General features: G+C 37.3%; 3 protein-coding genes across 3 annotated transcripts; 2 read left to right on the forward strand and 1 right to left on the reverse strand.

Moving 5' to 3' along the window:
* Window positions 1-7,315: 7,315 nt before the first annotated feature.
* Window positions 7,316-11,334, reverse strand: LOC141622832 (uncharacterized). Its single transcript, XM_074438851.1, has 6 exons — window positions 11,140-11,334; window positions 10,235-10,317; window positions 9,899-10,148; window positions 9,744-9,809; window positions 8,322-8,512; window positions 7,316-7,630 (listed from the first exon to the last, which is right to left on the reverse strand). Exons 2-6 carry the CDS (start codon window positions 10,267-10,269, stop codon window positions 7,471-7,473), a joined length of 702 nt encoding a protein of 233 aa, XP_074294952.1. The 5' UTR covers window positions 10,270-10,317; window positions 11,140-11,334; the 3' UTR covers window positions 7,316-7,470.
* A 10,468-nt stretch (window positions 11,335-21,802) lies between these two features.
* Window positions 21,803-26,922, forward strand: LOC141622833 (uncharacterized). Its single transcript, XM_074438852.1, has 5 exons — window positions 21,803-21,895; window positions 23,319-24,524; window positions 24,648-24,691; window positions 24,834-25,989; window positions 26,808-26,922. The coding sequence occupies exons 2-4, from the start codon at window positions 23,319-23,321 to the stop codon at window positions 25,627-25,629; spliced, it is 2,046 nt and encodes a 681-aa protein (XP_074294953.1). The 5' UTR covers window positions 21,803-21,895; the 3' UTR covers window positions 25,630-25,989; window positions 26,808-26,922.
* LOC141616853 (casparian strip membrane protein 3-like) lies at window positions 26,441-27,247 on the forward strand. The gene is made up of 3 exons (XM_074434013.1): window positions 26,441-26,709; window positions 26,808-26,931; window positions 27,029-27,247. Exons 1-3 carry the CDS (start codon window positions 26,441-26,443, stop codon window positions 27,245-27,247), a joined length of 612 nt encoding a protein of 203 aa, XP_074290114.1.
* Window positions 27,248-27,355: the final 108 nt, after the last annotated feature.

A 27,355-nucleotide genomic window follows, 5' to 3' on the forward strand; every position in this document is an offset into this window, starting at 1 on the left:
AATCAATGCAACAGTGACCAAACGTTTTCAACACGCCTATTCAAATCTCTCCGCCTATTCACCTTCCTCAACAAATTCCCATGCACCTTTTCTCCGCCGGCCACGTAATCGACCAAGCTAGACACCGCCGGCCGGGGGCGATCATAAATAACCGGCAGTCTCAACCCCGGTCTCGGCCAGCGTCCCTTTCTTTTCCACATCGGATGACCAATACACATCCATATGGAGGGGGGATATGGTACGGCCTAAGAAAGACTAGGCAGAGCGGAAGAAGCCGCCGCAGAAAAAGCCGATGAAGGAAAATTTTCTACAAACTACTTGCGCAGAATATACGCTCAGACGTACATCGAAGCCCATACCACGGCATAGACTACGCTGGGGGCAAATTGATGGGGCATATTCTGCACCGCTGACCAAGTCAACATATTGAGCAAGGTCAAAGATGTCCACAGCAAGTCAACGACCTAGACAGCCTAGCCAATGAAGCCCATCGGCCGGTCAGCCTGGGTCTCGGCATGACAACCTTCCAGCCGGGACACATACCCGCGTACTCACATCCAAGACCCCTCGGCGGTGAGTCAACAGGGCCCGCCGGCCTGCCATAGAGACCTCGGCCGAGGGGTAGATCAGTCTTTCCACCTGCTAGCCACTTGGCCACTTGGCCACTACGTGACAAAAGGTGAAGTCTATAAATACTCCTCAACCTTCATTGAGGAGTAATCCAATCCAGAAAATACACAACTTAACCTAAATACACTATTCATCCGGTATAATCTTCCTTATCTCACTACAATATATTCCTAGTCAATTAACATACAACATATACATTTAAGTTTACTGACTTGGGCGTCGGAGTGAGTACGCTTGGCACAAAGCCAAGCCCTCAGTTCGTTCATTGTTGCAGGAGAGGTCGAGAGGAACGAATAAGACCAAAGGAGAATCTAACTCAAGACATCATTCTACAAGCCACGGGTGGTAACGATACTTGCTCTGGAATTACACCCGGAACAATAACTTTACTCTATTTTAAAGTTATAAGTAAATGTGGTTCATTGACGGCCGATTACCTCACAAGTGTCTCCTTCGTAACATCGATGCTTGATCAACGTTCTTCATATTTTATGGTTACAAAAAAATATTTTTATTTATGTTGCAAAATAGTGTCTTGAATATATTGGATTTATGTTCACGTAGGATAAACTTTACGTTTTCATGTATTCATGGTTAAAAGAACCTAATTATAGAAGATCAGATGAACAAGTTGTTTACTGATAAATTTACTTACTATTATTAACCATTAATCCATTATACGGGTGGAGTATATTATATACTCCGTATGATTGATAAATCAAAGTGTCTAGTGCATACTTTTTTTTTTCCAAATATAAATTATCTACTTTTTGTAAGGTTATTAATATTGAGTATATGTGACTAACTTACTCCCATCCTTATTCCTAATCATTTGTTTATGTTTTTTCTATATTATATTAAAAGGTGAACAAATAATTTGAGGAAGGGAGTAATTAACTTGATACAGCTAGCAATAACACTTAGCCTCCGTTCTTCCCGTCTTAATTTCAGTTCAGCTCAACTTTATTCAATTGAGTTTAACTTCATTACGTTAAGTTTAGCTTCATTAAGTTCAGTTCAGTTCAACCTAGTCGCCAAATAGTGTCTCGGCTGCCACCACTTTAATTTTTTGTAAAATTTTGTTTGATCTCAACAAATGTTTGCGTTTTAATAATAATAATAATAAATAATAAATAATAATAATAATAATAATAATAATAATAATAATAATAATAACTATTAAATTTTAAGATGAGCATATATAACTTAAATGAGTTTAAATTTAGTGAAGCTGAACTGAAATGAATGAAACTGAGCTGAACTAAACTAAATTGAACTTAATGGAGCTGAATTGAACTGAATATTGCTGAGTTGAACTGGAATAAGTTGAAAATAAGTCCGAAAAAATGTAGCCTTTAAATGAATTTGACCTAATTTGGAAAGTTATAGCTTCCATTGTTTTATTATGCATCTGTCTTTTTACACGGTTCACTATTTACTTTTTTGTATTACGTAATTCATTTAGGCTATTTTTCTAATAAATACGTAGACTTGTATGACCAAAATCACAAGTACATTCATTTCCACGCTAAAACCCTCACCATTCTACTCTCCAATATCCAAAGAATGACCCAAATAACCCAAATATCATTGAAAAGCATGTATAAAGTACATCATAAATTTATGTAAATAGTACAAAAGGGTAAAAAAGAAGAAGACACGGTAAAATGATGCGGAGTAAAAGTATAGCTTTCCTTATTTAGGGTTACAACTAATAACTACACTAGTTATTGCCTACTTTAGGCCTTTAGGGCATCATTAATTCATTGTTGGTCTATTTGTTTTATTTGACCAAGCATATCTCATATACATATCTATCTTCCCTTTTTAAAACAAGTCTCTCTCTTAAGATGGAGTTTTCCAATTGAAAGTAAGACGGAGAAAAATGAGTTATTTTTTCTCGACCTTGATCTTCTATGTTGGTTATCCACTAAACAGGTTAGCATAATTAATTTATCATTCCAAAATAAAATAAAATTTAGTTTTAAAAAAGACTCAAGACAATAAGTCAATGGAGCTGTAGTTCACATACTAACACTAATTTAACAATGAATTTGAAAGTTTGAGGGTGAGTAAAAGTGGCAACGAATTTACAATTATGTCCTCGGTGGTATCGACCTTAGTACTACCCGGTATCACTATCTCATTTTTCTTTTTTGAAACTCTCATCCGGTATATTTTCACTAAAATGTTACTTCTGATTTATGGTCTAGCATTAGAAATTATATGATTTTCTTAATTCTTAATTGATGCTGAAAATATTACGTCCGCTTGCTCGCTTTAGGCAGGGTATAACATGCATTAGCTCGGTAGCAAACGTTAATCTTATGAATGATGAGAGTTTTTATACGTGAAACATGCATGCATGGAAACACATTTTACAGAATTGGTTGCCAACTTAATGACGTGATTATTACGTGAATATGTGATGACCTAATTAATTGTATATTCTGAAAACATTAAATGAAGGGCTTAAATATAGTTTACCGTCCTATACTACATGACAATATTAATCTTACGCAATATATATTCACTTGTAGAAAGGTGAAAGTATTACTCCATATTGTAGAAAGGTGAAAGCATTACTCCATATTATAGAAAGGTGAAAGTATTACTCCATATTTAATAGCTAATATGCTTTTTTGATATATTAAAAGAAGAGATCATGTAACAACAGATAGGGCATTAAGTTGGTCAGAAAATTTGAAACTGCAAGATAAAATGTAAATTATTATCAGGAAAATGGCTAATTATTCATATGTCAAATAAGCTAGGGCTGATTAAAATAAAGTTAATCTGGTTCATTTGGTTGGTCCAACCCGGTCATTCGTTTACCATTTTTATTTTAGGTTATCTCCGTCAATTGTTTACCTTTTTATATAGACAATTTTATCCTACATACACAATTTGATCAACTTGTCGTCTAATAATTGGCTCCCTCATCTTTTCTTGGTTTAATTTTTGTACAAAAACCAAATGTAAACAAATGATCGTGATGGAAAGAGTAATATTTTTTATATTTTAAAACAAGTAAAATGAATATTATAATAATGATATAATGATAATAAGAACACCTCATACAAAGTGCATATTGAAAGACCTTCATTATTATTGCAAAATTATAGGTCGGCTGGTGTTTAATGTAAAATTTTGAGCTGTGTGTGTATCATGAAGCACTGAAGCAGTTATACTCCGTATCCTCCTATGTCAGAACAAGTATTTTGAGCCCTGGAACTTTTACGTGGGTAAAAAGGGTAAATCATCACTTTAGTAGTAGCCAGCCTATAAAATGAAAATAATTGATACTCCGTAGTAGATTAGTACCACTGTAGCAGCCATTGAATTCGCCAGTTTGAATTTTGGTGTGATGGTTATTTCGGATCTTTTACTGTGGGACGATTTTGGTTAGTTAAGATTTATTTAAGAGCATTAATTTTACTTGTGTGCCCTAGCTTCCCAGCAATTCCATCATTATATGCATTTGTTGCTTTGCATATTCCGTGCCGAGCTAAAGATGGATTCGAACCTGAGGTTCGACCCTTGTATGCATGTTGACGGTTTGAAGCGGCCAGTGAATCATCTTCTTTGTGTGCTCGATCATTACCAGAAGTCCAGAACATTATAAATGAAGGACTTAAAAATGGATAATTTAAATGAAATGATTGTCGAAGTAATTATTATTATGGCAAATTCTTATTTTAGACGGATTATTTTCGTTTGAAATTAAGACGGACCAGACAAGCCGATCAAATGTGATCGTTTTACAATAAAATGTAAATGTACTATGCTAAAATGTTACCATTGGTAAATTTTTTGATTAAAAAATGACAACTTTAATTATAATATTTTTTCATTAAATGACTACTTTCTATTAAAAAAGATCTCTTATACATACATATCTCTTTATGTGAATAGTTCACACTGATAAGCATGTATAAAGTACATTACATCATAAATTTATGTGAATAGTTCACTCTTCACAAGCGTAAAAAAGATGCAAACAGGGTAAAAAAGGTTTAGCTTTCCTTATTTAGGGTTACAACTAATAATTACACTAGTTATGTCTATTTTAGGATATCATTATTGGCCTATTTATTTATATTTTATCTGACATGTCCCTTTTTAAAACAACAAGCAAGTTCCCCTTAATTAAGACGGAGTTTTTTTTGTCTGAACTTAAAAAAAAAACTCGAGACAATAAGTCAATGAAGCTGCAGTTCATTGACACTATATTTTAACAATGAAATTTGAAAGTTTGAGGGTGAGAGTAAAAATGGAATCGAATTTTTAAGTATGCCCTCGGTGGTATATATCAAACCCAGTATCATTCATTGTCGTCATCTCATTTTTCTTTACTCAAATTCTCATCTGATATATTTAGCATTAGAAATTATACGATTTTCTTAATCTATGCGTGCTGAAAATATTAGGTCGGCTAGCTAGCTTTAGGGTTTTATACGTGAGCCTGGGGCAAATTAAAGAAAGCAAAGAGGACTAATGAATGATGAGAGTTTTATACGTAACGTGAGACATGCTTGCATGGAAACACATTTTAGGCTAAAGAGTGGTATATATTGCACGCAACTAGACACGACAAATCCGACTTGATTCGATAAAGCTGACCCGGGGCTTGGAAATAACTCGAAAGTATGATCTGAACTTGACTCGACAGACCTGAAGTAACCCAACTCGACTATGACCCGACTTGATCGAAGTGACCCGAAATGGCTTGATAGACCCAAAATGATTTAATTAAGGCAATTAAAAACCTGACCTAAAATGATCCAAACCAACTGAAATGACTTGATGATAATACGTATGGGATACGTGATCCGAGGGTTAAATGAAGTATTGGAGTAACATAAATCTTAATGCCCAACTTTGGAATTTACAGAATTGTGTGTACCTACTACTCACTCCCTTGACCTTTGCATTGACACAAGCCGAGCTATAATTCTGCAATAATGAAGGTTTTTCAATCACCATACTTAAAGGAAATACCAATTTTATCCTACAATCGCCAAAGAAAAACGAAAAACAAATGAAAGAGAAGAAACCCATGGACAAAGTGATAAATAATATCATATTTTAAATAAATATCTCCGGAGGTCAAAGTGATAATATTCTTATATTCTACATAAATATTTCCGACTAAGGGAGTTAGGATATAATCTAACTTCCGAGATACAAGTTACTCCGTAAAAAGGAGAAAAAGGGTCCTAAAGGGGAATTGAGCCAAGTAGCAAGCCCATTACCATAGAAGGCAAGGACAATCACATGTGGATACGGAAACTTGAATCCAATAATGATCTCCTCGAATGGTCGTATGTAGAATATGCATCCTCAAGATCAATCCCGAATTGTGCCATCATGTCGCATATAGGTTATCCTCAAAATCAGACCAAACGCATGGTTTCTAATAGCACGATAATTAACGTCTACAGATGCAAGACTCTTATCTGATAATTAATTAACGTCTACAGATGCAGACGGGAATATAAATTTAACCTCAGCCTTCTGAAGCCTATTATCTGAATCAGAATCCAAACTGAGCTTCCCTGCTACTAACTCGACGTCACGCAGTCGATCATATAGACGTAATTCCAATTCGGTGCTCAAAGTGTTGAAGTAAATGCTTCAAAATATAATTTAGTTAATCGCGAAAGTGGCAATTTACCCCCTAATTTTGTCTTATTGTGAAATCAAGACCCTTAAATTTCAATTGTAGCAATTAAGTCCCTTACTTTAGTTAAAATGAAATTAAACTTCATTATTTAGTTTCTCATGAAATTCCACCAAAATTCATTTTATATAATCTAATTAATCAATTAAAAAATTTATTTTTTATAACCTTACAGCTTTTATACAATTTATAATTGTTGTAGCGATATTGTTTTTTATAATTTTACAATTGTTAGACAATTTATTATAAAAGTAAGAATAGTTCATAAAATTTAATCATATTTTTATTTTATTTATTATAGATGAATATAAAATTATTTTTGAGGTGGAAATTAATTAATATAAATTAATAAAATTAAAATTTGTAATTTTTATGTGATATTAGTTGTATAATATAAATGCAAAATGATTTTTTTGTTGAGATTTAAGTGACAATTAAAATTCGCGGTTGAATTTCACTTTTTTGTTAAAGTTGAGAGAGTTGATTGCTACAATAAAAACTGAAGGGACCTAATCCCCTATTTACTAAATGAATAGGCAAAACTCCAAATTTTCCCGCCTAAACATATTTTCTAAAATAAAGTTTAGTTATTTTTAGCATATTCACTACTACAATTTTGATCAAAGAGAACGGTCAAACACCGTTCTTAAAGCCATTTTGGACCGTCCTGTGGCCAAGCGTTCTCTTTTACTTAAGAGCACGGTTAAAAAAAAGTCAACCCGTTCTCTTTGTAACAACAATCAGAACGGTTACGCTCCATAACCGTGCTCGTTGATATATCACAGAGAATGGTTGCATATGAGAACCGGTCTCTTTGATATAGTTGTCGATTTATTTGGCGCCTTTGTTTTACCTTTTCAAAGAGAACAGGTTTTACAAGTAACCGTTCTCTTTGAACCCGACATTATTAAAAAAAATCTATTTTTATTGTAACCCCTACACGATTGAATCGTATAGCTCATAAGAATTAAACTTGCATTACAATTCTGAAACTACTGCATATTTTACGCAACAAAAACCTTCAAATTTAATTTGAATTCATAAGGACATATCCTTGAAAAAATATACAAAGTCCTATCATGTTTTTAAGAGCCTATAGGCTACAAATATAGAAAATACTTGCAAAACATAAATAAAAATCCCTGAATCTTCATCACTTAGTCGTATCCAAGTGCAATAATTGAACACCAAGAAACTGTATCATCGTCTTCATCCACCATTACTTTTGGGCTTAAAATGGAGTGTAAATTCAGCCCAAATATTCCGCACCTCGTCAATTTGCTCAACAGTATATGGCTTTGGAGCGTTAAGCATGAACTATATACATAGGACACCCAAAAATTTAGTTAATACACTATATATGACGTGTAAAGTAAAACAATTACTAAGATCAAAATGCGAAAAAACAAAGAGATGAAAATGATTGAAATGAAGAAAAAAACATACATTTGGGGTAATATATTAATATATCTTTCTTTGATAAGCTCCACATATATCGGCAAATACAAAATTACAGAGAAGCATTATAGGAGATACTTTAGAAGAGTTAAGAGTGCCATAAAAAGAAAATTATGCTGGAAACTGACTATACAGAAGGAACATTTCCCTTTAGTTATCTTGGTCCGCCTATTAAATAAATTTCTAGTGATCACTATTTTGTACAGGTAGAGACCATTAACATTACTAGTATAGAATGCATGATGAGACCGTTGACATTACTACTGAACATTATTTTGCACAGGTAGAGCTTGATTTTTGGTCGTTCCAATTTCTAACAAAAGTGTTTAAGGCCACTAACATTAAATCAATTTCATTTTATAGCCAACAATTCTTGCTAAAGCTATAGTAGTAGCCATCAGTTTCTAGTCATTATCAAAGCTTAATTCAAACCAAAATTAGCTTAACCTCCTAGTGAACAAAATAAAGCAAACCCGTGCAAACAGCTTAATATACTAGAGATCATATTTTTCAAAGTCGTATAAGAAAAACTTATAGCCCATCTTTATACCTTAGCTTAGGCAACGCATGCTCAATAATAGGAGTGTCATAATCCAGATGAATAGCCGAGAGGAACGAACTAGGACTCAGAAAGTTGATTTCGGCTCGGTGGTCAGTCCTAACGACTTTATCATCAGAGCTCGGAACAAAGTACCGATCATGCTCTTGTTCTCGCTCTTTCTCCGATTCATATCTACACACCTACATTTAACAGATAAGTGATAAATACAATCTGAGCATGACTGCATGATCAGTAAGATTGTCATAACACCAGTCGAGAAGCATCTAATATTGATATAGACCATAAGAATCTAATACTGATACAATTACTCAAAATACAATATCAAACAACATAGAAAATCCCAACATCTTGCTTGCTAAGTTTCTATATCCACATAAATTGGTATAATTTGGGAAAGGTGGGTTCCAGGTGTAAACTAATAACCATAATCCACTTACCAATTTGCCTTTCATTTGTGATTTTGAGACGGTCACTGGGCTCCTAAGTCCTAGCTCACTGTTAGATGAATATAAACTTTTCCTATCTTTGTTTGCTTGCAAGAAGAATAACAGTATGTATAGCCGATTGACTCTACAAACTCAACCCCTCATAAGACTTTCACAAAGATATACTCCCTTTGTAGCAAAACTTTCATAAAACTATCACAAATGATTGGGGGTATTCTATGGTGCAGGCTCTGCTTATATATTACTTACATTTCCAACAAAAAAATGATTGAAATGATGAATAAAAAAAACTTACATTTGGGGTAATATTAATATATCTTCCTTTGATAAGCTCCAACATATATCAGAACTTCACTAAAATGGCTGAAGCACCTTCATTTCTTACATTTGTCAAAAAACCGTTTGAATGATACTTAACGGTATAACCACCACTCAATTCTTTCACCATCCTTGTCAAAATAAAACTCGTTTAAGCTGTCAGATTTAAAAGAGATGACATCGTCTAACTTAAGATATGAAAAATGCTCACCACTCAACATCTGTCACTTACTCGCTCCCTGCCTCTTGGGCTTCTTACCATTTCTTCCCTGGCTCATGGGATTTCTGAGTGTACTTTGACATGGCCAAAAGTGACCCTTATGACAAGGATATTAATCCTAATGGGATAATGCAGCTTGGTGTGGCAGCTAATTTGCTACATTAGATTTTATATTATAGTCTGACATTAGATTTTGTCATAGTGATAAAAAAGGAAAGGACATCTATTTTTTCTGAAAAGTCGGATGTTCTTAAAAGTTGAAAGATTACAACAGCAAGAACTTAAGGAGGTGTTACAGTAACTTCTAGGCCAATTATTTAAGACACAAATCCTTACAGTTGTATAAAATTTTAGAATAGATAATGTTAATATCCACTAATACAGAGTGAATACCACAAAATTAGAGCTATGTGTAGGAATACTTACAGTGCGAATTTCTTCCAGTAAAGCCGTAAAATTAACAATAACACCATTAACTCCCGCATTGTTCACCTGCAAAGCCCACGGGGTTATTCTGATTAATGTGATCGTATCTAAATCTAGTGACCAAAGAAAAAGAAAACATTTAAGATGATGAGTACCAAGATATCAAGCTTGCCAAATTTAGCCTTGATGAAATCGGTCAGAGCAGCAAAACTAGGTGGGTCAGTAACATCAAGCTGATGATATTCAAGATTTTCGGAATTAACCCCTGAATTCTTGAGCTGCTCGATGGCTTCTAAACCTCTCTTTTGATCCCTTGAAGTCAGCTGTACAACCACCCCTTGTGAAGCAAGATGTCTGCTTATTTCTAGGCCTAGTCCTTTGTTTGATCCTGTCACCACCGCATACCTAATACACAAAAAACACAGGTAAGACTGCCTTGTTGGCTGAAGTGATTCAAACATGATAGTTGGAGGGAAAAGAGGATAACAAACCTTTTGTGTGTAAGAAATGAAGGTGTTTCAGCCATTTTATTTTTTTTGCAGCAAGAAGTTAATTGAGCACAGAGCAATGATACCTGGAATAAGTATGAAATTTAACTACTTGTGATTATTGCACAGGGGAAATTGTTCCTGATATATTAATATTACCCCAAACTGAAATATGTTGGAGCTTATCTAGCCTGCTTGTGAGAGTGTTAGAGTTAGTGTCTTGTCAACAAGCGATGTTACCAAACTGATCGAAATAGCAAATACCAGAACTTTACTAAGCTATGTACCACATTCCACATTGATCAACAAAATGAAAGCTAGATCAGCTAAAACTAACCAAAAATCTAGAAATCAGAACTATAATTCGAAAACAGCTCATTTAAAAACAATATGAATACACTAAACTATAATCTATAAACAAGAAATCCACATGTAATGGAGAAAACAGCAAGCCACCATCATTCTCTAGGAAGTAGAAAACCTGAAAAACTATACAAGCAACCAATTTTACTTTTTTTTTCCTCCCTGGATGAGCAAATTGCTTAAACCCTTTGTCCCAACCACCAAACCTTCATATTCCCCATATTCTCGTAACCATCATCTCCCCCAAACCCAATACCCAAACACAAATCAAGTAAACCCTTTGTCACCATCAACCTAACCATATCCCTACCCCAAATCGTCAATTACTAAGAATTAAGTGAACCATTAACTAAAATCGCAACCCTAACATCACTAAATACTAACCCTAACATCACCACAAATTGAATTAATTATACATGGGGTTCCATGTTTAAGCCATGGATATTGTCTTAAAGTAGCAATTTAATGAATTAAGTGAAAAATATAATGTCGATTGTAGTATTATCTTAAAGCTAACATTAAAAAGTAGTGAAAAATGGTCTTACCAGCAGCAATAACGACCAGCAACGAGAAAGGCGAGCGACCAGGGACAACCAGGTGGTGGCCGGTTTACGAGCGACGGCGGAGAACAAGGGCGAGACCGTGCTAGATAGGGCAAACGCAATGATTGTCGGTGTTTGAGAGAAACTAATGACGAATTGTGTTTCAGAAAGCAATGAAAGTTTAAAGGTTTAGTATTTCGGGATTTACAAATAGAACGGTGGTTAAAAGGGACCGTGGTCTTTGTATTTACAAGGAGAACGGTTATATCTATTAACCGGTCTCTATATTATTTTAAGACGGTTGGTCAAACCTAACCGATTTAAGTGTTAATTCTGACGCGGTTGAAAAACCGTTCTCTTTTGGAGTCATATATGAGCGTCATATCTAAAAATAAGAAACACACCGGTTCCGCTATCAACCGTTCTTTAAGTGGCGTTCTCGTAGCCTTAAATTGTAGTAGTGATTCTATAACTATTGTGGGTTATAATACACATAATCTTTAGATTTATAATCCTATTTGTGATATTCATGTCATTTAGTATTTTACATTCTACACAAAATTATCTTCAATCTTTTTATAATATAATTTTTTTTTTGTTTAAAGAATCATACGAAAAAAATTCAGTGATTTTCTATGATAAAAAGTTGCGGCTAAAAATATACTATCAGTACAATTTTATAAAATAACACCATTAATCCCTCGCTAATAGGAAAAACTTTCATTTAAATACTCATTTCATGATTAATACACTAAAAAAGATAAAACTCTATATATACCGTGCATACATTGCACGTGAGCTAAACTAGTTTAACCATTAAACAAAATTAAAGGGGAAAATTGTCACTTTTATCTTTAGCTAATTATTCAAATAATAACATGCTAATAGGAGTAGTGGTTACACGTTGTTGGTCATTCCACTATTCAAGTTTGTTTAGTGTTTAGTTACTAGGTAGTAGACCTGTACTCGAGCCGGGCGGGCCGGGCTCTCCCGATTAGACCCGGGCCAGGCTAGGGGGAGGGACGGGCTTGGTCGGGCCATGCTGGGCTAAGATATGCTTGACTTGGGCCATGGCCCGAGGGGGCCAAGAGCGGGCCGGGCTGACGGGCCTTAACACTTTTTTTTTTTATTTTTTATTTTTGCTAAAATGACGGCCCGGGTTGAAATTTTAGGACCCGGGCCAGGCCCGGGCAAACGGCGGGCCAAGGCCGGGTCGGGTCGGGTCAAGCCAAGTTGCATAAAATAACGGGGCAAAGCGGGCTGGATCTGGGTCGGGTCGGCCCGTGCTAATGGCCAACTCTACTATGTAGTGGTCAAATGTGTGCTTAGTTAGTTGCTTAGAATTAGGAAGAGTTTATATTTGTAAGCCTATATATTAGGCCATTTATGTCTTTTATTCCTAAATTACATATTTTGCTTTGCCATTTGTATCTCTTATTCCCAACACAAGGAGGGTACGACAAAAGTCTAATTAGGAGTTAGGACCAATTAGAGACAAGTACCATCTTTCCAAATGGTCTCAGAATCTTTAGGGTCACGATTATAAAGATCGAAACAAGGACAAGAACCTTCCAAAACTTGAATTAAGCCATTGATTTCACATGGTTTCCCGTCATCGAAGTAACTAGAAATGCTGACGGAGAACACCTGAATCAAAGGTGTTGTGACACTATTATTTTGTAAAATGAATAGTCAAATACCACAAACATCTGAATTACCCATATACTCCTATGCTAAAAGTTATCGATCAAAAAGATCCGTTTTACAATATTCTTGTTTAAGGCCGTCTTACACAAGAATATGTGTTCTCAGTTCTCATAATTCCAATGCCAATGGTAAACCAATTTATCAACAACTTAGTAACGAAATTAAAATACCAATTACTCTCTAAAACAGTTACAAGAACGGAGATTAAACTATTTTTCAATAAACTAACTTAATTATGAAAAGGTTAAAAAAAGTCAATTGCTTTTTCACCTACAAATTTTACCTTGTTCCCTACAAATTTTATTACCTAAAACCTAAGCAAATTAATTCGTGTATTTATCCTCACCAGCCACCAGGGTGGGTAACTAAGTCTATTTACACCTCGGGATTTTACGATTACGCGTTTCATGAACATTTCTAACACGACATAGCGATGTTGGAATCAACCTTAATTAGTGTCAAAACGAAGTAATGAGATGCAAAATATGACTGATATTTAAAACATTTTTGAAGTAACAATTAAACAATCTGATAGATTTTAAACCTGTCTCGTGTCCATGTAACTTGTAAGCATGTTAAACTCCACCGGGACCTAACCCGTCAAAAAAAGGGTCGGGTCTGGGTTGAGCAATGATATCCGAACCACCATCTACTCGGAAGCGCCCTCAACCCTCCTTAGCCAGTCTTGAATCCCCCCTCGACCTTATCCTGGGCCGGTTCCGGGTCCACCTCCACCAGGCCCAAACCGGCCCCATATCCCACGCCAATTCCTGGTCCGCCTAACCAACAGCCCAACCCGAATATTTGACCACCTCTACAACAAGGTATGTAACTTAATCATTTGAAATTGGATTTGGCCCAATACTTATCTGATTCCAGTCTAGTTAAAAAAAAATCCTCTTCTCAATTCTCATCTCCCAAACATCTACCCGAAAATCCTAGGCGTTACAAGGTTTCCCTCTTTCTTATATACTTCCTCCGTCACAATCAATAGTATACATTTATTTTATTTTTTCCCCTCACAAAATAAAACAAAGGTAAACTATTAACCGAAGGGGTAACTTTTTTTTATCATTATACGAAAATCGACTTATAATTAGATTACTTTTGCATATTTTGTGTCTTTGTTTCGATTTTAATCAATATTTTATGTCAACCTTAATTGAATTTCGAGGTTCCCCAAACATCTTTTATGTTAGCCTTTGCTTCATGGACATTTATATATTTATGAAACGGTCCTTCTATTGATGAAAAGGAGTAAATTAGACGTCTTATAGTGTGAGACCATATGATTTTACTGTTTAATACACTGATTTCAATTATTCCATATAATATACTCCCTCCGTCCCAATTACTTGTTTACCTTTGATTAAAAGGTAAGCAAATAATGATCGGGACGGAGGGAATAAGTTCAATATGAGGTAAGTTTGAATATAGGTTTACCAGTGTTTGTGTTATTTAGTTGGTACTGCAATCAGCTACTACAGCTGGTGTATAATTTGCCTAATTTGTATACTTAATTTCGACGCGTCTCTATGACTATTTATCTTTGAATTACTTAAACAAATGATCAGGATGGAGGGAATATTGGTTTGCCAGTGTTGTGTTTGTGTTATTTAGGTGGTACTGCAGCAAGCTGTAGAGCTGGTGTCATAATTTGTATACTTAATTTCATCGCGTCTCTGTTTATCTTTGAATTACTATCCAAGGTAAACAAATGATTTGGACGGAGGGAATAAGTTCAATATGGAGTAAAACTTGAATATTGGTTTGCCAATGTTGTTTTTGTTATTTTGGTGGTACTGCAGTGAGCTATAGAGCTGCTGTCATAATTTGTATACTTAATTTCGTCGCATCTCCATTTATCTTTGAACAGTATGTCTCCCTTGTGACGGATGGAGAAAATGTAACCAATTTATAATAAAAAGTAACCATCTACAAATTCTTATTTATCAATAATGGTATCATAAAATGGCCGACACAATTTGTGACCCGTCACAAATGAGAATTTGAGATCTTTGGAAATATGGTGTAAATATAATAATTAGAGCTAAATTATCAAATACTCTGGACACAGATGGTAGGCTATGAACCGGAACTTACCCTAGAGAAAATATGGGCTAGGAGAATGCAAGATCGGGAGGCAAACTCATTAAGACCTTGTACTAAACCCGAGGTTCCGTCCCCAAGGCCGTTAACCAGACCTTATCATTTACTCAAGGCTGGACGGAGGTAGGTGTATTGTAGTTGAGGGTGGAAGTGGGTAAAATGTTGTGAAGATGGGTAGCTACGTGAAGTGCGTCGACCCAATAGTGAGACGGGACCGATGCGTGTTGGAGAAGAACGTTGGTGACATCATTGAGTCGTTGAAGCATGCGTTCTGATTTGCCGTTTTGGGGTGATGTATGTGGGCAGGAAAATCGAAAGACAAGTCCATGTTGTTTGGCAAAGTTGGTAAATTTATTGTTGTCGAATTCCCGACCCATGTCGCATTGAAAAGATTTGATGTTGGTATTAAACTGAGTGCGGACAAATTTATGGAATTGTAGGAATTTATCAAAAACTTGAGACTTGAATTTTAAAGGATACACCCAAACAAATTGGCTAAAATTGTCAATAAGGACCATGTAATATTTATATCCGTGTTTACTCACAATAGGGGAGGTCCAAAGGTCGCTATGTATGATATCAAACGGTGCAAGAGTGTGAGTAGTAGAATCGTAAAAAGGTAAGCGTTTGCTTTTACTTATTTGACAGGAAGCACAAATGGAAGAATTCGAAATTTTGGTACAAGCAATACGACGCGACGAATTTAAATGACTTAAAATAACTTGACCGGGGTGGCCTAGACGAGAGTGCCACAAATCGTGGCTATGAGCTAAGAAGGCAGACGGTTGGCGTGGGTTTGTTGTGGACGGACTCGTGGTTGACACTGGGTAGAGCTCGCCGTCACTGTCACTCCGCAATATCAGTTTCCCCGTCGTAATATCCTTCACAGAAAAACCAAAGGGGTCAAATTCGACACTAACATGATTATCTTTAGTAAATTGTCGGACGAAGATAAGGTTCTTTATAATGTGAGGGGCGTGGAGGACGTTTTTTAGATGGAGGGTTCGGTTGGAATTGGTAATGGTAGTGGTGCCGGAACCCAAAACAGGAATGCTATTACCGTTGCCAACATAAATAGAATGAATTTTACTCGAATTAAGAGGAGAGGAGAGCATACCGGAGTCGGAGACCAAATGAGATGAAGCGCCCGTATCCATGTACCACGGGTCCATTTGATGTTGGACCGAGAGAGCTTGAAAAGCTTGCGTTAAGTCCGTTGGTTGCGGGGGCTCACTGTCGAGCATATAGGCCTGACCCATAGGACGAGTTCGCTGTTGGCCTCGACCAAAAACTCGTGGCTGCTGTTGGGACATCGGATACGGCCACGAATTCGCCCAACCCGGGTATGTGGGGTAAGGGCACGGTGGGGGGGTCCACGGGGATGGCCAACCAGGGGGAGAAGGCCACGCATAAGGTGGTGGCAGTCCTTGGGGTGTCGCTTGTGGTGGCGAAACAGTGTTACTATGTGGTGTAGTACTATTATTATTGTTATTATTACGGTTATTATTATTGCGACGGCGATTGTAATTATTGTTATTATTATTCTGAGACGAGGACTGACGCGGGGGACCATGGGTGGCCTTGGGAGTGGGGTCAACCCACGGGTCAGACTGGGGAGCCGCCGGGGCTGCCAAAGCAGTGGCGGTTTCTTCTCTACCGGACTTGCGGTGGAATTCAAGATCTAGCATACTACGAGCCGTCTCAAAATTAGGAGACGATTGATTAATAAAAGATGCAACCGTATCATACTCACCGGGTAGGCCACGTACCAATTGAATAACAAGGCGAGCATCGGACACCGGAGCATCAACATCCTTAAGCATACCAGCGAGCTCCTTCAAGCGTTGACAGTATGCATCCAAAGATGGCATACTCTCGAGTCGGAGGCCATTGAACTCGGACTCAAGTGCAGCAGCGCGATCCCCTTTGTTGTTGTTGAAGATATTTTCCACCCGGAGCCATGCTTCGCGAGCGGTCGATTTGTCTTCAAGAACCCGAGGCAGGAGATCGTCACTCATCGTCCCGTAAATCCATTGCAAAACGTGCGCATCTATCTTCTTCCAATCCGTGTATGTATCATCAGTCGAAGAAGAGGCTGGGGCCGGTGTACCGTCGATGTGAGCGAGTACATCATACCCTTCAGCGTGAAGACGGAAAAGGCGAACCCATGTCACATAGGTTACCTTGGTGCCGTCGAGGACGCGAACTTTGTTTTGGATATTGTTTACGGTGAATACAGGGTGAAGGTTGCTTTTGGAAGAGGGAGGAGGAGGAGGGGTATTAGCGTCGACAGTCATGGTGACAACGGTGGTATCGAAATACCTCCGGGCGGCGCTAGGTTAGGATCGAGGGAGAAAATCGAGATTTTCACCAATGGAAACCTGATACCATATCATATAATGAAATCGCTTGCTAGGGTTAGTGTTATTCACATCATTATATAGGAAGTATACAATATTGTTAGAGGATTACATTCCTTATAATTAGGAGATATGCTAACTAAATTAGGTAAAAGAGATATTTACTAGACTAACTAATATATACAAGATATATATCTAACAGTTTTGATTATGAGGGTGACGAAGCGACACCTTTAGTTCAGGTTTTTTCCGTCCACATTTCCACTGACTTTGATGACGGGAAACCATGTGAAATATACGGTTCCATTCGAGCATTGGAAGGGCTTCGTCCTCGCTTTCATCTCTATAACCGTGATTCTGAAGATTCTGAGACTATATGGAAAGAAGGCAGCTTATCTCTAATTGGCCCTGACTGTTATCCCATCATTCCCTCTCTTGGAACAGAATTGGAGTTATGTCTTTATGACAGGATTTGCGGTGTCAAGGTTGTAGACGAGAAACTCGATTTGAATCCCATGAATGACGATTCATATGATAGGCTGATCAAACATCAGGTTCGAGGTCCTCATGTGTGCGCTGATGTATACTACGTCGGGTTGGATGTCGAATTAGGTTCAAAAAATATGGTGTACTTTTAAATATGTTATTCGTCTCACATTGAAAAAGAATGTAGGTGTGATAAATATATACTACGTATAAATAGTTAAATTGTCCCACATCAAAAGATTATCATACAGTTGGTCTCCCTTGTGACGGGTTACCATTTGTGGCGGATATTTTGTGAGATAAAATGGTAACAAAATGGGTTAGTGGAGAAAGGGGACCACTTAAATAGTGTTGCAGAGAGAGAAAAAGTGGGTACTTTGTGAGCTAAAATGGTATCCGTCACTCAAGAGTGACGGATATGTACCGTCACAAACAAGAATTTGTGATTATCATAAGCTGGGGTGATCCCATGATTATAAATAGAATTTATCCTTGGAACTTAGGTATCACCCCAAATATATTAATCTCTCAAAGTATACTTATTATATAAGAGACTTTAAACATAATCTTGAATTAAATGTTAAATTTTTAAAGTTGTAACATTTTTTTTTGGGTGGGAGAAAGAGCGATAAATGGTTAGTATTATAGCGAAAAATTTTCTTGATACCCTCGAATTTTGGTAGATTACACATAATACCCCTAATTTTAAGTTTCTACATATAATACCCTTGTGTTTACTTTATTTTCATAACGCTATTACTCATATGAGTAACTAGATGAGTAATTGAGCATGTCATGCTATTTGTGTTTTGTTATTTAGGTATTAAATGTTAGTTTATTAAATAAAATATGGATTTAGGAATTAAATTAGTAAAGTGTTTGTGTAATAGATAACAAAAGAAAAAGGCGTCCCAAGTCATAAGAGTAATGGGCTTATGACGGAAGTTGTCAAATGGTATTCTGAGAAAGAAAAAGGTGAACACAAGAGTACCATTTGTAGAAACTTAAAATTAGGGGTACCATGTGTAATCTATCAAAGTTCAAAGTTACCATGAGAAATTTCTAATATTATAATGATATAGTTAATTAAATTTTCATTTAAAAGAGAGAGATATTCGTACCAATAAAACAATAAAGGGGGAATTATTTTTTAATCGTTATTTTATTGTCACACCATCAAACTTAACGTCCATTTAATAACCTTTACATTAGGGGGTACCATGGGCAAAAAAATGGAACCTCAAGGGTACCGTAGGCAGATTCTTAAAAGTAGGGGTAACACGAAAAATCTGACAAAATTAAGGTGTACCACGGAAAATTTCTGTATCTCAATTATGAATTTTTTTTTTGAAGAAAAACAACGTACAAATATTAATGGAGAGTACTTGATCATATTATTAAATTTAAATATAACTATTAGATATAATGAGTAGCAATTGTCCGTATTCGGTATTCAGGATCTGGTTGGATGTCGAACTTAGTGAAAAAAAGATAGTGTAATTCCGAGTATGTTATTTGTCCCACATTGAAAAATAATGCAGGTTTGATGAATATATATTATGTATAAATAGTAGAATTGTCCCACATCAGAAATATAATCCAAGTTTGGTGAATATATTACATATAAATAATAGAATTGTCCCACATCGAAAAATTAGTATAAGGTAAGGTGATTATATGATTATAAATAAGAGTTAAGCCACGTATATATTAATCTTTTATTTTTTTTGAAAGAGATATTTTTTTTTTTGAAAACCCCAAAACGGGATTTAGAATTGCATATATGAAAACTCAGAACTACACGGAATTCTACCTTCCCACATCTTTCTGCCTATAACAGAGTTCGAAAGATGAGCTAAATCGTGAGCGATCTTAGTATCCTTACGACCTACATAGCGCCAAATGATAAAATCGAAATTATTGCATACATGTCGAATCTCATCAACAACCAAAAAAAGGAAGCTCCGTCCTTGTAGGCCTTCTCGCAGAATGTCGATAACGGACTTGCAGTCGCTCTCCACCACAATCCGCTTAACACCTCTCCTCGCTGCTTCCTTTACGCCTTCAAGAATAGCTTCCGCCTCTGCCTCATCTGCTTCCACCATTCCACGTCTCCTTTCCATCACAGACCACTGCACGCCCTCTTCATGGTCCCAGCACACGACGTCCAAACCTACGCCCCATCCCTCCTTGACCCCCGCATCACACATAACACGCACCCAACCCTCCTCCAAACTTCTATCCGTCCTCTCCCTTTCTGTCCTCCTACTCCCCTCACCCTTCTTATCGTGCCCTCCTCTTCCACCCCCCATCGTCCCTCTAATCCTCCCAGCTGCCCCTGCCTCCATCTCCATTAACAACTCCTCCACCCTCCTCCTCGTCTTCTCTATATTCGTCAGCTTCCCATCAAAAACCAATCCATTTCTAGCCTCCCAAATTGCCCAACAACCCGTCATAAACTTCCCTCGCTCCTCGACCCCCATCTCCCTCCACACGTCCTCCACCCACTCCCTCACCCTCTCATGCCCAACTTCCTTCTTTGGCTCCACCCCCAACCCATCCCAAATCCCTCCCACCCAACCACACCCCTTGACGAGATGGAGACAAGTCTCCACCTCAGCCAAACAAACGGGACAAATAGCATCGAAAGCTTGGAGGCGCCTTGCTATATTACTTTTTGTGGGAATCGCTTCATTGCAAAGCTGCCAGAAGAAAACCTTGATCCGAGGCAACACGTCCGCACTCCATATCCCCTTCCACACCCATTTATTCCGAGTAAAGTCGGATGGCCCTTGATCAGCACCCTCCTCATTCATAAGAGCATGATACGCAGAGCGGACCGAATACATACCATCTTTTTCAAATTTCCAACACCAAATGTCCTCCATGTTTCCTCCACACAACCGCATATTAAGAATCTCCTCTTGTTCGAAAGGCAAAAAGAGAGACCGTACCTTATGCGTTATCCACGAGTTACCATCAGCAGCAATAAGATCAGCAACCATTAGGTCCTCACCCCCCGGCACTCTAGGAGATAGCACATAACCCGAATTTGAGTGTCGAATCCAAGGGTCACCCCAAACTTTGGTACCCATCCCGTTCCCTATACGACGCAAAATACCCTTCCTCAAAACCTCCTTGGCTTCCCATATCCCTTTCCATGTGTAGCTGGGATTATATCCTAAGCCTGCCTTCATAAACGACCTTCCTTTGTAATATTTCGCCCTAAGCAGCCGGGCAAGAAGCGAGTCAGTTTCCGTCAAAAGTCTCCATGCTTGCTTTCCCACATCGAAAAGAGATATTTTAATAATATGTAAAGCAATCATTAGACATAGAATGTAAACATTAAACTCTTATAACGTTTATTTTTTTGCATTTATAAATAAGTTTATTACCCCGTTGTAACGCACGGGCATTCAAACTAGTATTCATTATATTTGTGTATGTTAAATAATTAACATCTTTATACTACTATGTAATTAATACCATAAGTGAGGCATGCTTATTTTAAGGAAAAATCACTATATTCGGATACCGCATTGTCGATTAAAAACTATATAATATAATTGATTTGTATAGATTTATTTAATTACATACAAATACCTTGATTTATAGAATATATAGTATTAATTGATTGATCCATCATATTGAACTTGTGAAATACTTGATTACCACTTCCGCGTATATAAAATATAAAACCTAAACTATTTAAACGTACCTCTCAAATTCCACAAATACTATCCTACAACCAGTTGTATATTAGCATTGTACAACCGCCTCAAAGTTGTTGAGTTCTTTACACAAAGTTGTCGAGCTATTTTATAAGTTATTGAGCTAATTTAAAAAGTTATTGAGTTTAATAATTATTCCTCTTAAGCTCAATAACTTTCAGATTAACTTCGACAATTTTGTTAGTAAAGCTCGACAACTTTATAACAAAATTCGACAACATTGAAAATGTTGTACATAAACTACATACAACCAGTTGTATAATCTACTAATTGCTCAAATTCCAATTGCACATTACACCCCTTTAACCCTAATTCCCAAATCAATCGAGTACATATCCCCTTCTCACAAATCGTCTTTCTATCAAGGTAATTTCTTCTCTATCATTTGTATTGTTTGCTTTCTTTCTTTTTATTTATTTATTTATTTTCTGGCTCAATTTTTCTTTAATGTTGCTTGAATTTTGTCATCCTATCCTATATAAATTAATCGAATTAATCAAATCTGGAAGTAGTTTATGAAATAAGTAGGTCTGCACCAAAATTTTTATGAGCCGAGCCGAGCTCACCTATGCAGAGCTCACTGCTCAGCTCATACTGTAAAAATCGAGCTCACCTATAATTGAGCACAGCTCATACTGTAAATAATGGAGCCTGAGCTCTTGAAACAAAAGCTCAAGCTCGGATCATATGATATTTTACGAGCCTAGCTCGAGATATGGGGGAGTAGGAATACATTTTTTTCGAGCATTATTTTAATTTTAACGTAATTTTTAAGGTAAAATTCAAAAATTCAAACTAGTTTTTATTTGTTCCTTTATTGCAATAAAAAGAACACCTTCAGATGTTATTTACTTTTCTAAACTAATATTTTAATTAATTTATTAGAAAAATGATCAATGACATACTGTAATTTTTTTTTTGGTTACAGTCAATGACATACTGTAATTTGAAGTAAATAGTATTGATAAAAATGAAGTAATTAGAAAAAAAAAACACAATCTCAAATGAGCTTCAGAGCCAAGCCTTAGTGTGCTCGGGCCAGCTAAAGCTCACTTTGATCAATCCCACCCCTCCAGTCGATCTTTGGCCGAGCCGATTTCGAGGGCATGTTCGAACGGGATCAGCTCAGTTGCAGCGCTAGTCTCTACCACAATAATACGGTCTCAACTCTAGTTAATTCGATGGTAAAGTAAGGAGTACGGAACAATAAGGGTGTGTTTGGATACCATTTTAGGAGGGAAAGGAAGGGGAGGGGGAGTGAGGGGAGGGAAAGGTAGGGGAGGGGAGGGAAAATGATTTATGGTTGTTTGGATAATACAAATGATGAGAGGGAGATGGAAGGGGAGGAAGAGGGAGATGGTAGAATGGATGGAGGATGTTGATGAAATGAGAGTCAAAAAAAGTGTTCCTTCCAAATCTTGTCAATGATGGAAAGATTTTAGTTTGGTCTAAATGAGGGAAATTAAATCCTCCCATTCCCCTTCCCTTCCATTTCCCTTCTTCCATATATTGTAACCAAACAAAGGAAATTGAATCCCTCTCTTTCCCTCCCCTCTCTTTCCCTACTATTCTCTCAATCCAAATCCAAACACACCCTGAAACTGAGATGGGGCGTATGTAACTTTGTTTCATATTTCTCACAATTCGTAATCCATCACCTCTTCATTAATATTTGAATAAGTTTATTAAAGCTGTTTAATCTTTCTCTTTGAATTACGTAGACATTATTATTGCATTGCGATTACGAGAATTGGGGCCTAACCTTATCTTATAATTTAATGAAACACAGATGGTTGGATATGAACCTGACCTAAACCCCATAGATCGGAGTGCGAGGTTTTTGAAGTTCTTACAGGAACTTATGCTAGATTGTGATGACAATATGTCAACATCGTCCATCGAACCCCATGTTGTGGATGATGCCAGTATGTCGAGGCCTTTAGTCCGACCTCGTGATACAGAGGATGATGATGCCGGTCTTTCGAGACCTTTAGTTAGACCGTGTTATAGTCGAGATGATGATGCCAGTCTGTCGAGCCCTGTACTCCGACCTTGTAATACATGCGATGATGATGCCAGTTCGTCAAGGCGGTTTCTCAAACCTTATCATTTACGCGGAGTTGAGGATGATGACTATAATGGTCGTTTAACAACACCTTTGATTCAGGTGTTCTCCGTTTGCATTTCTACTTACTTCGATGACGGTAAACCAAGTGAAATCAACGGCTCAATTCGAGTCTTGGAAGGGTCTTGTCCTCGTTTTGATCTCTATAATCGTGATCCTAAAGATTCTGAGACCATTTGGAAAGATGGCACCTTGTCTTTAATTGGTCCTAATGAGACTTTTGTGGTACCCTCTTTGAGCACCAAATTGGAGTTACGTCTATATGATCGACTTCGTGGCGTAGAGTTAGTAGCAGGGAAGCTCAGTTTGGATTCTGATTCAGATAATAGGCTTCAGAAGGGTGAGGTTGAAGGTGCTCATGGCATTGCTTTTGTATACTACGCTGTATTCCCGTTTGCACTTCAGGGTGCTGTGCAGGTTACAGTTGACAAAAATAATGATGATGACAGTGACAAGAATTGTAATGCTGCCGATATTTATGGAAGCATTGTCACTGGGTACGAAAATGGCAAGGCTTATTGCAGTGCTGACGAGGATGTAAAGAAGTTGGAGACGCAGCTTTTTAACATGCCAGCACATCGACCTTTGCGTGTGGTGGTTGGGACACCCATTACATTGTCCAGAAATGTGGTAGCTGTGCCAGCATATTCATCCCTTACAATCAAACTGGAATTGTGGGATTCCAATGGGAAAATTGCTGATGACTTTTTGCGATTTCCAGCTTACTTGCTTGCTGAACATCCTTCATACATTCGGACACAATATGCTTGTGTTACAGTGCAAGTCCAATGGTACCATGCCTATGTATATCTTTATAAAGATCAAATATTATCAATCAATGACCCCGAGCGGACACTGAAAATGGGGATGGTATTGATAACTTTTCATTCTTTAGTTCATTTTTATTATTATTGAAGTTACTCATTATTAGTCTTTTGTGTCTCTGAACCCTTTACCCAATTTTTGATCTGACTAAATTATTTTTATGTTCAGGAATCGAGTGGTAGTCGACATGTTCAACCCCCTATTCTCCCTAGGTAGGTCTCTCTATGTAATCCCTTGTATTCTTCCAGAGAAGAGGATTGCCATTTTTAAACAAATATTGATTTTTGTTTTGGATGTTTTATCCATTTTAAGTGCTCTCGAATTCTAACTATTACCTTGTTTTTTATGAACCAGAGAAATAAACCCGTTGTATTATGGAACCCATAAAGTTGATGTGTTCAGTGTATTTGTTGGCGGAATCGCTGGAAAGATTACTGCTTTATGTGGAGCCATCATAGTCAATGATGGAGGTGATTATTTTACTCTCTATAATAGAGATGATAACTGTGCAGAGCGGTTGTCAGATAACAGTCTTGCATCTGTAGACGTTAATTATCGTGCTGTTAGGAACCATACCTTTGGTCTGATTTTGCATTTGAGGGATCCAGTTGGTAAGCTTGAAGTGAGCCGGGGTAGTTTTGGTTGGAACGACTGTACTGTTGGTCAATACGTTCAAGGGGATAACAGGCGCTTTTGCTCAGTCGTTCGAGGTGATGATGGTTATGCCGCTGTGCACTATCAGATGTTTAGCTTTGCATTTGAAGCTTGGGTGGAGGTGAATTTATTTAGTGATGGTAATCCTGACATTCCTATAAATTTACACGGGACTTTGTTTGGTCGTTGTAGCGGTGATGATTATTCAACAAGCTACCAGAAGAAATACTATACGAGCAGACTTTTCGACCAGCCACGAGACAGATCGGTAGCCATGAAGTCTGGGTCCAAACTTGCATTGTTGAAATCTATCGTCGTCGTTCCGAATGAGTCTTCTTTGATTATTGAAGCAAAGCTGGATACATTTGGCATTGGCGGTGTTGCTGAAACTATAAACGGTATGGCAGAGTTCAAGATCGATAGGTGTAATAAAACCATTTCGAGTATTAGAGGAGAACATTATGGTATTGAAATCTCTGTAAAATTTAAGTGCTAAAGCTGGTGTAATTCCCATCGAGGGAGGCTAATAAGACGAGAACCTATATGCGGGATGACGAAATTCAAGATTGATCTTGACGACTGCATGTTCTGCGACCATTGAAGGAGAACATTATTGGATCGAAGTTTGGAATACCTTAGCTGAGGTATTCCTACTTTGTTGGTCTCCACATATGATTGTCTATGCCTTCTGATAACGAATAATTTGGGTTTGCTACTTCGGCAACACAAGCTCAATTCCCCTTTTGGGACCCTTCTTTGTGTCATTGGAGCGGAGCTTTGTAAATGGAACTTTGCCGACTTCCAACAATTCTGATAAAGACGAGGCCTTGTAAGACCCTTTACTGGCACTGCTGATGTAAGTTGGCTTTTAATATTCATTCACTAACCCATCTTCTCTTAATGGTTATGTGGTAATTACTTGGTTGAAATATTTTAAACTTTTGACGGTTTTGTTTGGTTTTTTCGTGGGTCTTTAGTGAGCGATTTTGATATATTCCATCATAATCCAAGGCCCAAAGAAAATGTGAGTCTTTTGACTAAATTAAAAATATTGAAAAAGTCAATTGAAACACTGTAAAGTTGCAAAATTATTGCACAAACCACTCTTGATTAATGACAATGGAGTAAGTCTCAATAACAAACAACTCCTCTTTGGTTCATCTACTTCACCATTACCTACTCCGCCATGCCTCGAACAACTATATATTCCTTAATCTTCTGCTAATCCACATCATCTTATCTCATTCACAACTGATCTCTTTTCTCAAACATCTTAATCTTTTAACTCTTCCTCGCTCGTACCAGAAATGTCTGAATCAGCCACAGTGAACATTCACGATGCAAACACCCAGCCAAGAGGAAACAAAGGGTTCTCGGTCATGAAAGCCGGTGCTATGGCTGGGGGTGGAGGAGGCTTGGCAAGAGGACTTGCTATTTTAGACTTCATCTTAAGGCTAGCCGGGATAGTCGCCGCTTTAGCTGCTGCTATTACTATGGGAACTACTAATCAGACTTTGAACTTCTTCACACAGTTCTTCCAGTTTCGAGCTAGATACTATGATCTTCCCGCTTTCTCGTATGTTTTTTTTTTCTTTTTTTCGACAACCTAAACAAAACCCGAAAATTGAATAATCGAGTATAGTATAACATTAACTGTTGTAATAAAAATGACAGGTTTTTCGTAGCAGCGAATGCAATAGCAAGTGCATACCTGGTTCTCTCCATGCCATTCTCTTTAGTTAGCATAGTGAGGCCTCATGCAACTGGGATCAAGTTCCTCCTCCTCGCCCTTGACACGGTAATATTTCAAACCACTTCATCCAAAGTCATTCAGAAATAACCTTTTTAGGCAGGAGTCCTCGAGGCACCGAGTAAATATTGTTGTTGTAATTCAGGTGATGGTAGCTTTGACAACGGCAGGGGCAGGAGCAGCGGCTGCCATAGTGTATCTGGCCCACCAGGGAAACTCAAAGACCAACTGGGTAGCGATTTGCCAACAATTTGGGAGTTTCTGTCAGCGAGTAAGCGGAGCTGTGGTGGCATCTTTCATTGCTGCTTTTATTTTCATGATTCTCGTCATTCTCTCTGCTGCGTCTCTCAAACGAAGAAACTAGTAATCAACTTCATGGATTGTAATATCAATATTGTTCTTTCTTTTATCTTCTCTTCTTGTTTCAATGGTGTGATGCTTTAAGAACTTTGGTGTGAATTGTATAAACTCT

This window comes from Silene latifolia, chromosome X (assembly GCF_048544455.1).
Source record: "Silene latifolia isolate original U9 population chromosome X, ASM4854445v1, whole genome shotgun sequence".
NCBI classification, from domain to species: domain Eukaryota; kingdom Viridiplantae; phylum Streptophyta; class Magnoliopsida; order Caryophyllales; family Caryophyllaceae; genus Silene; species Silene latifolia.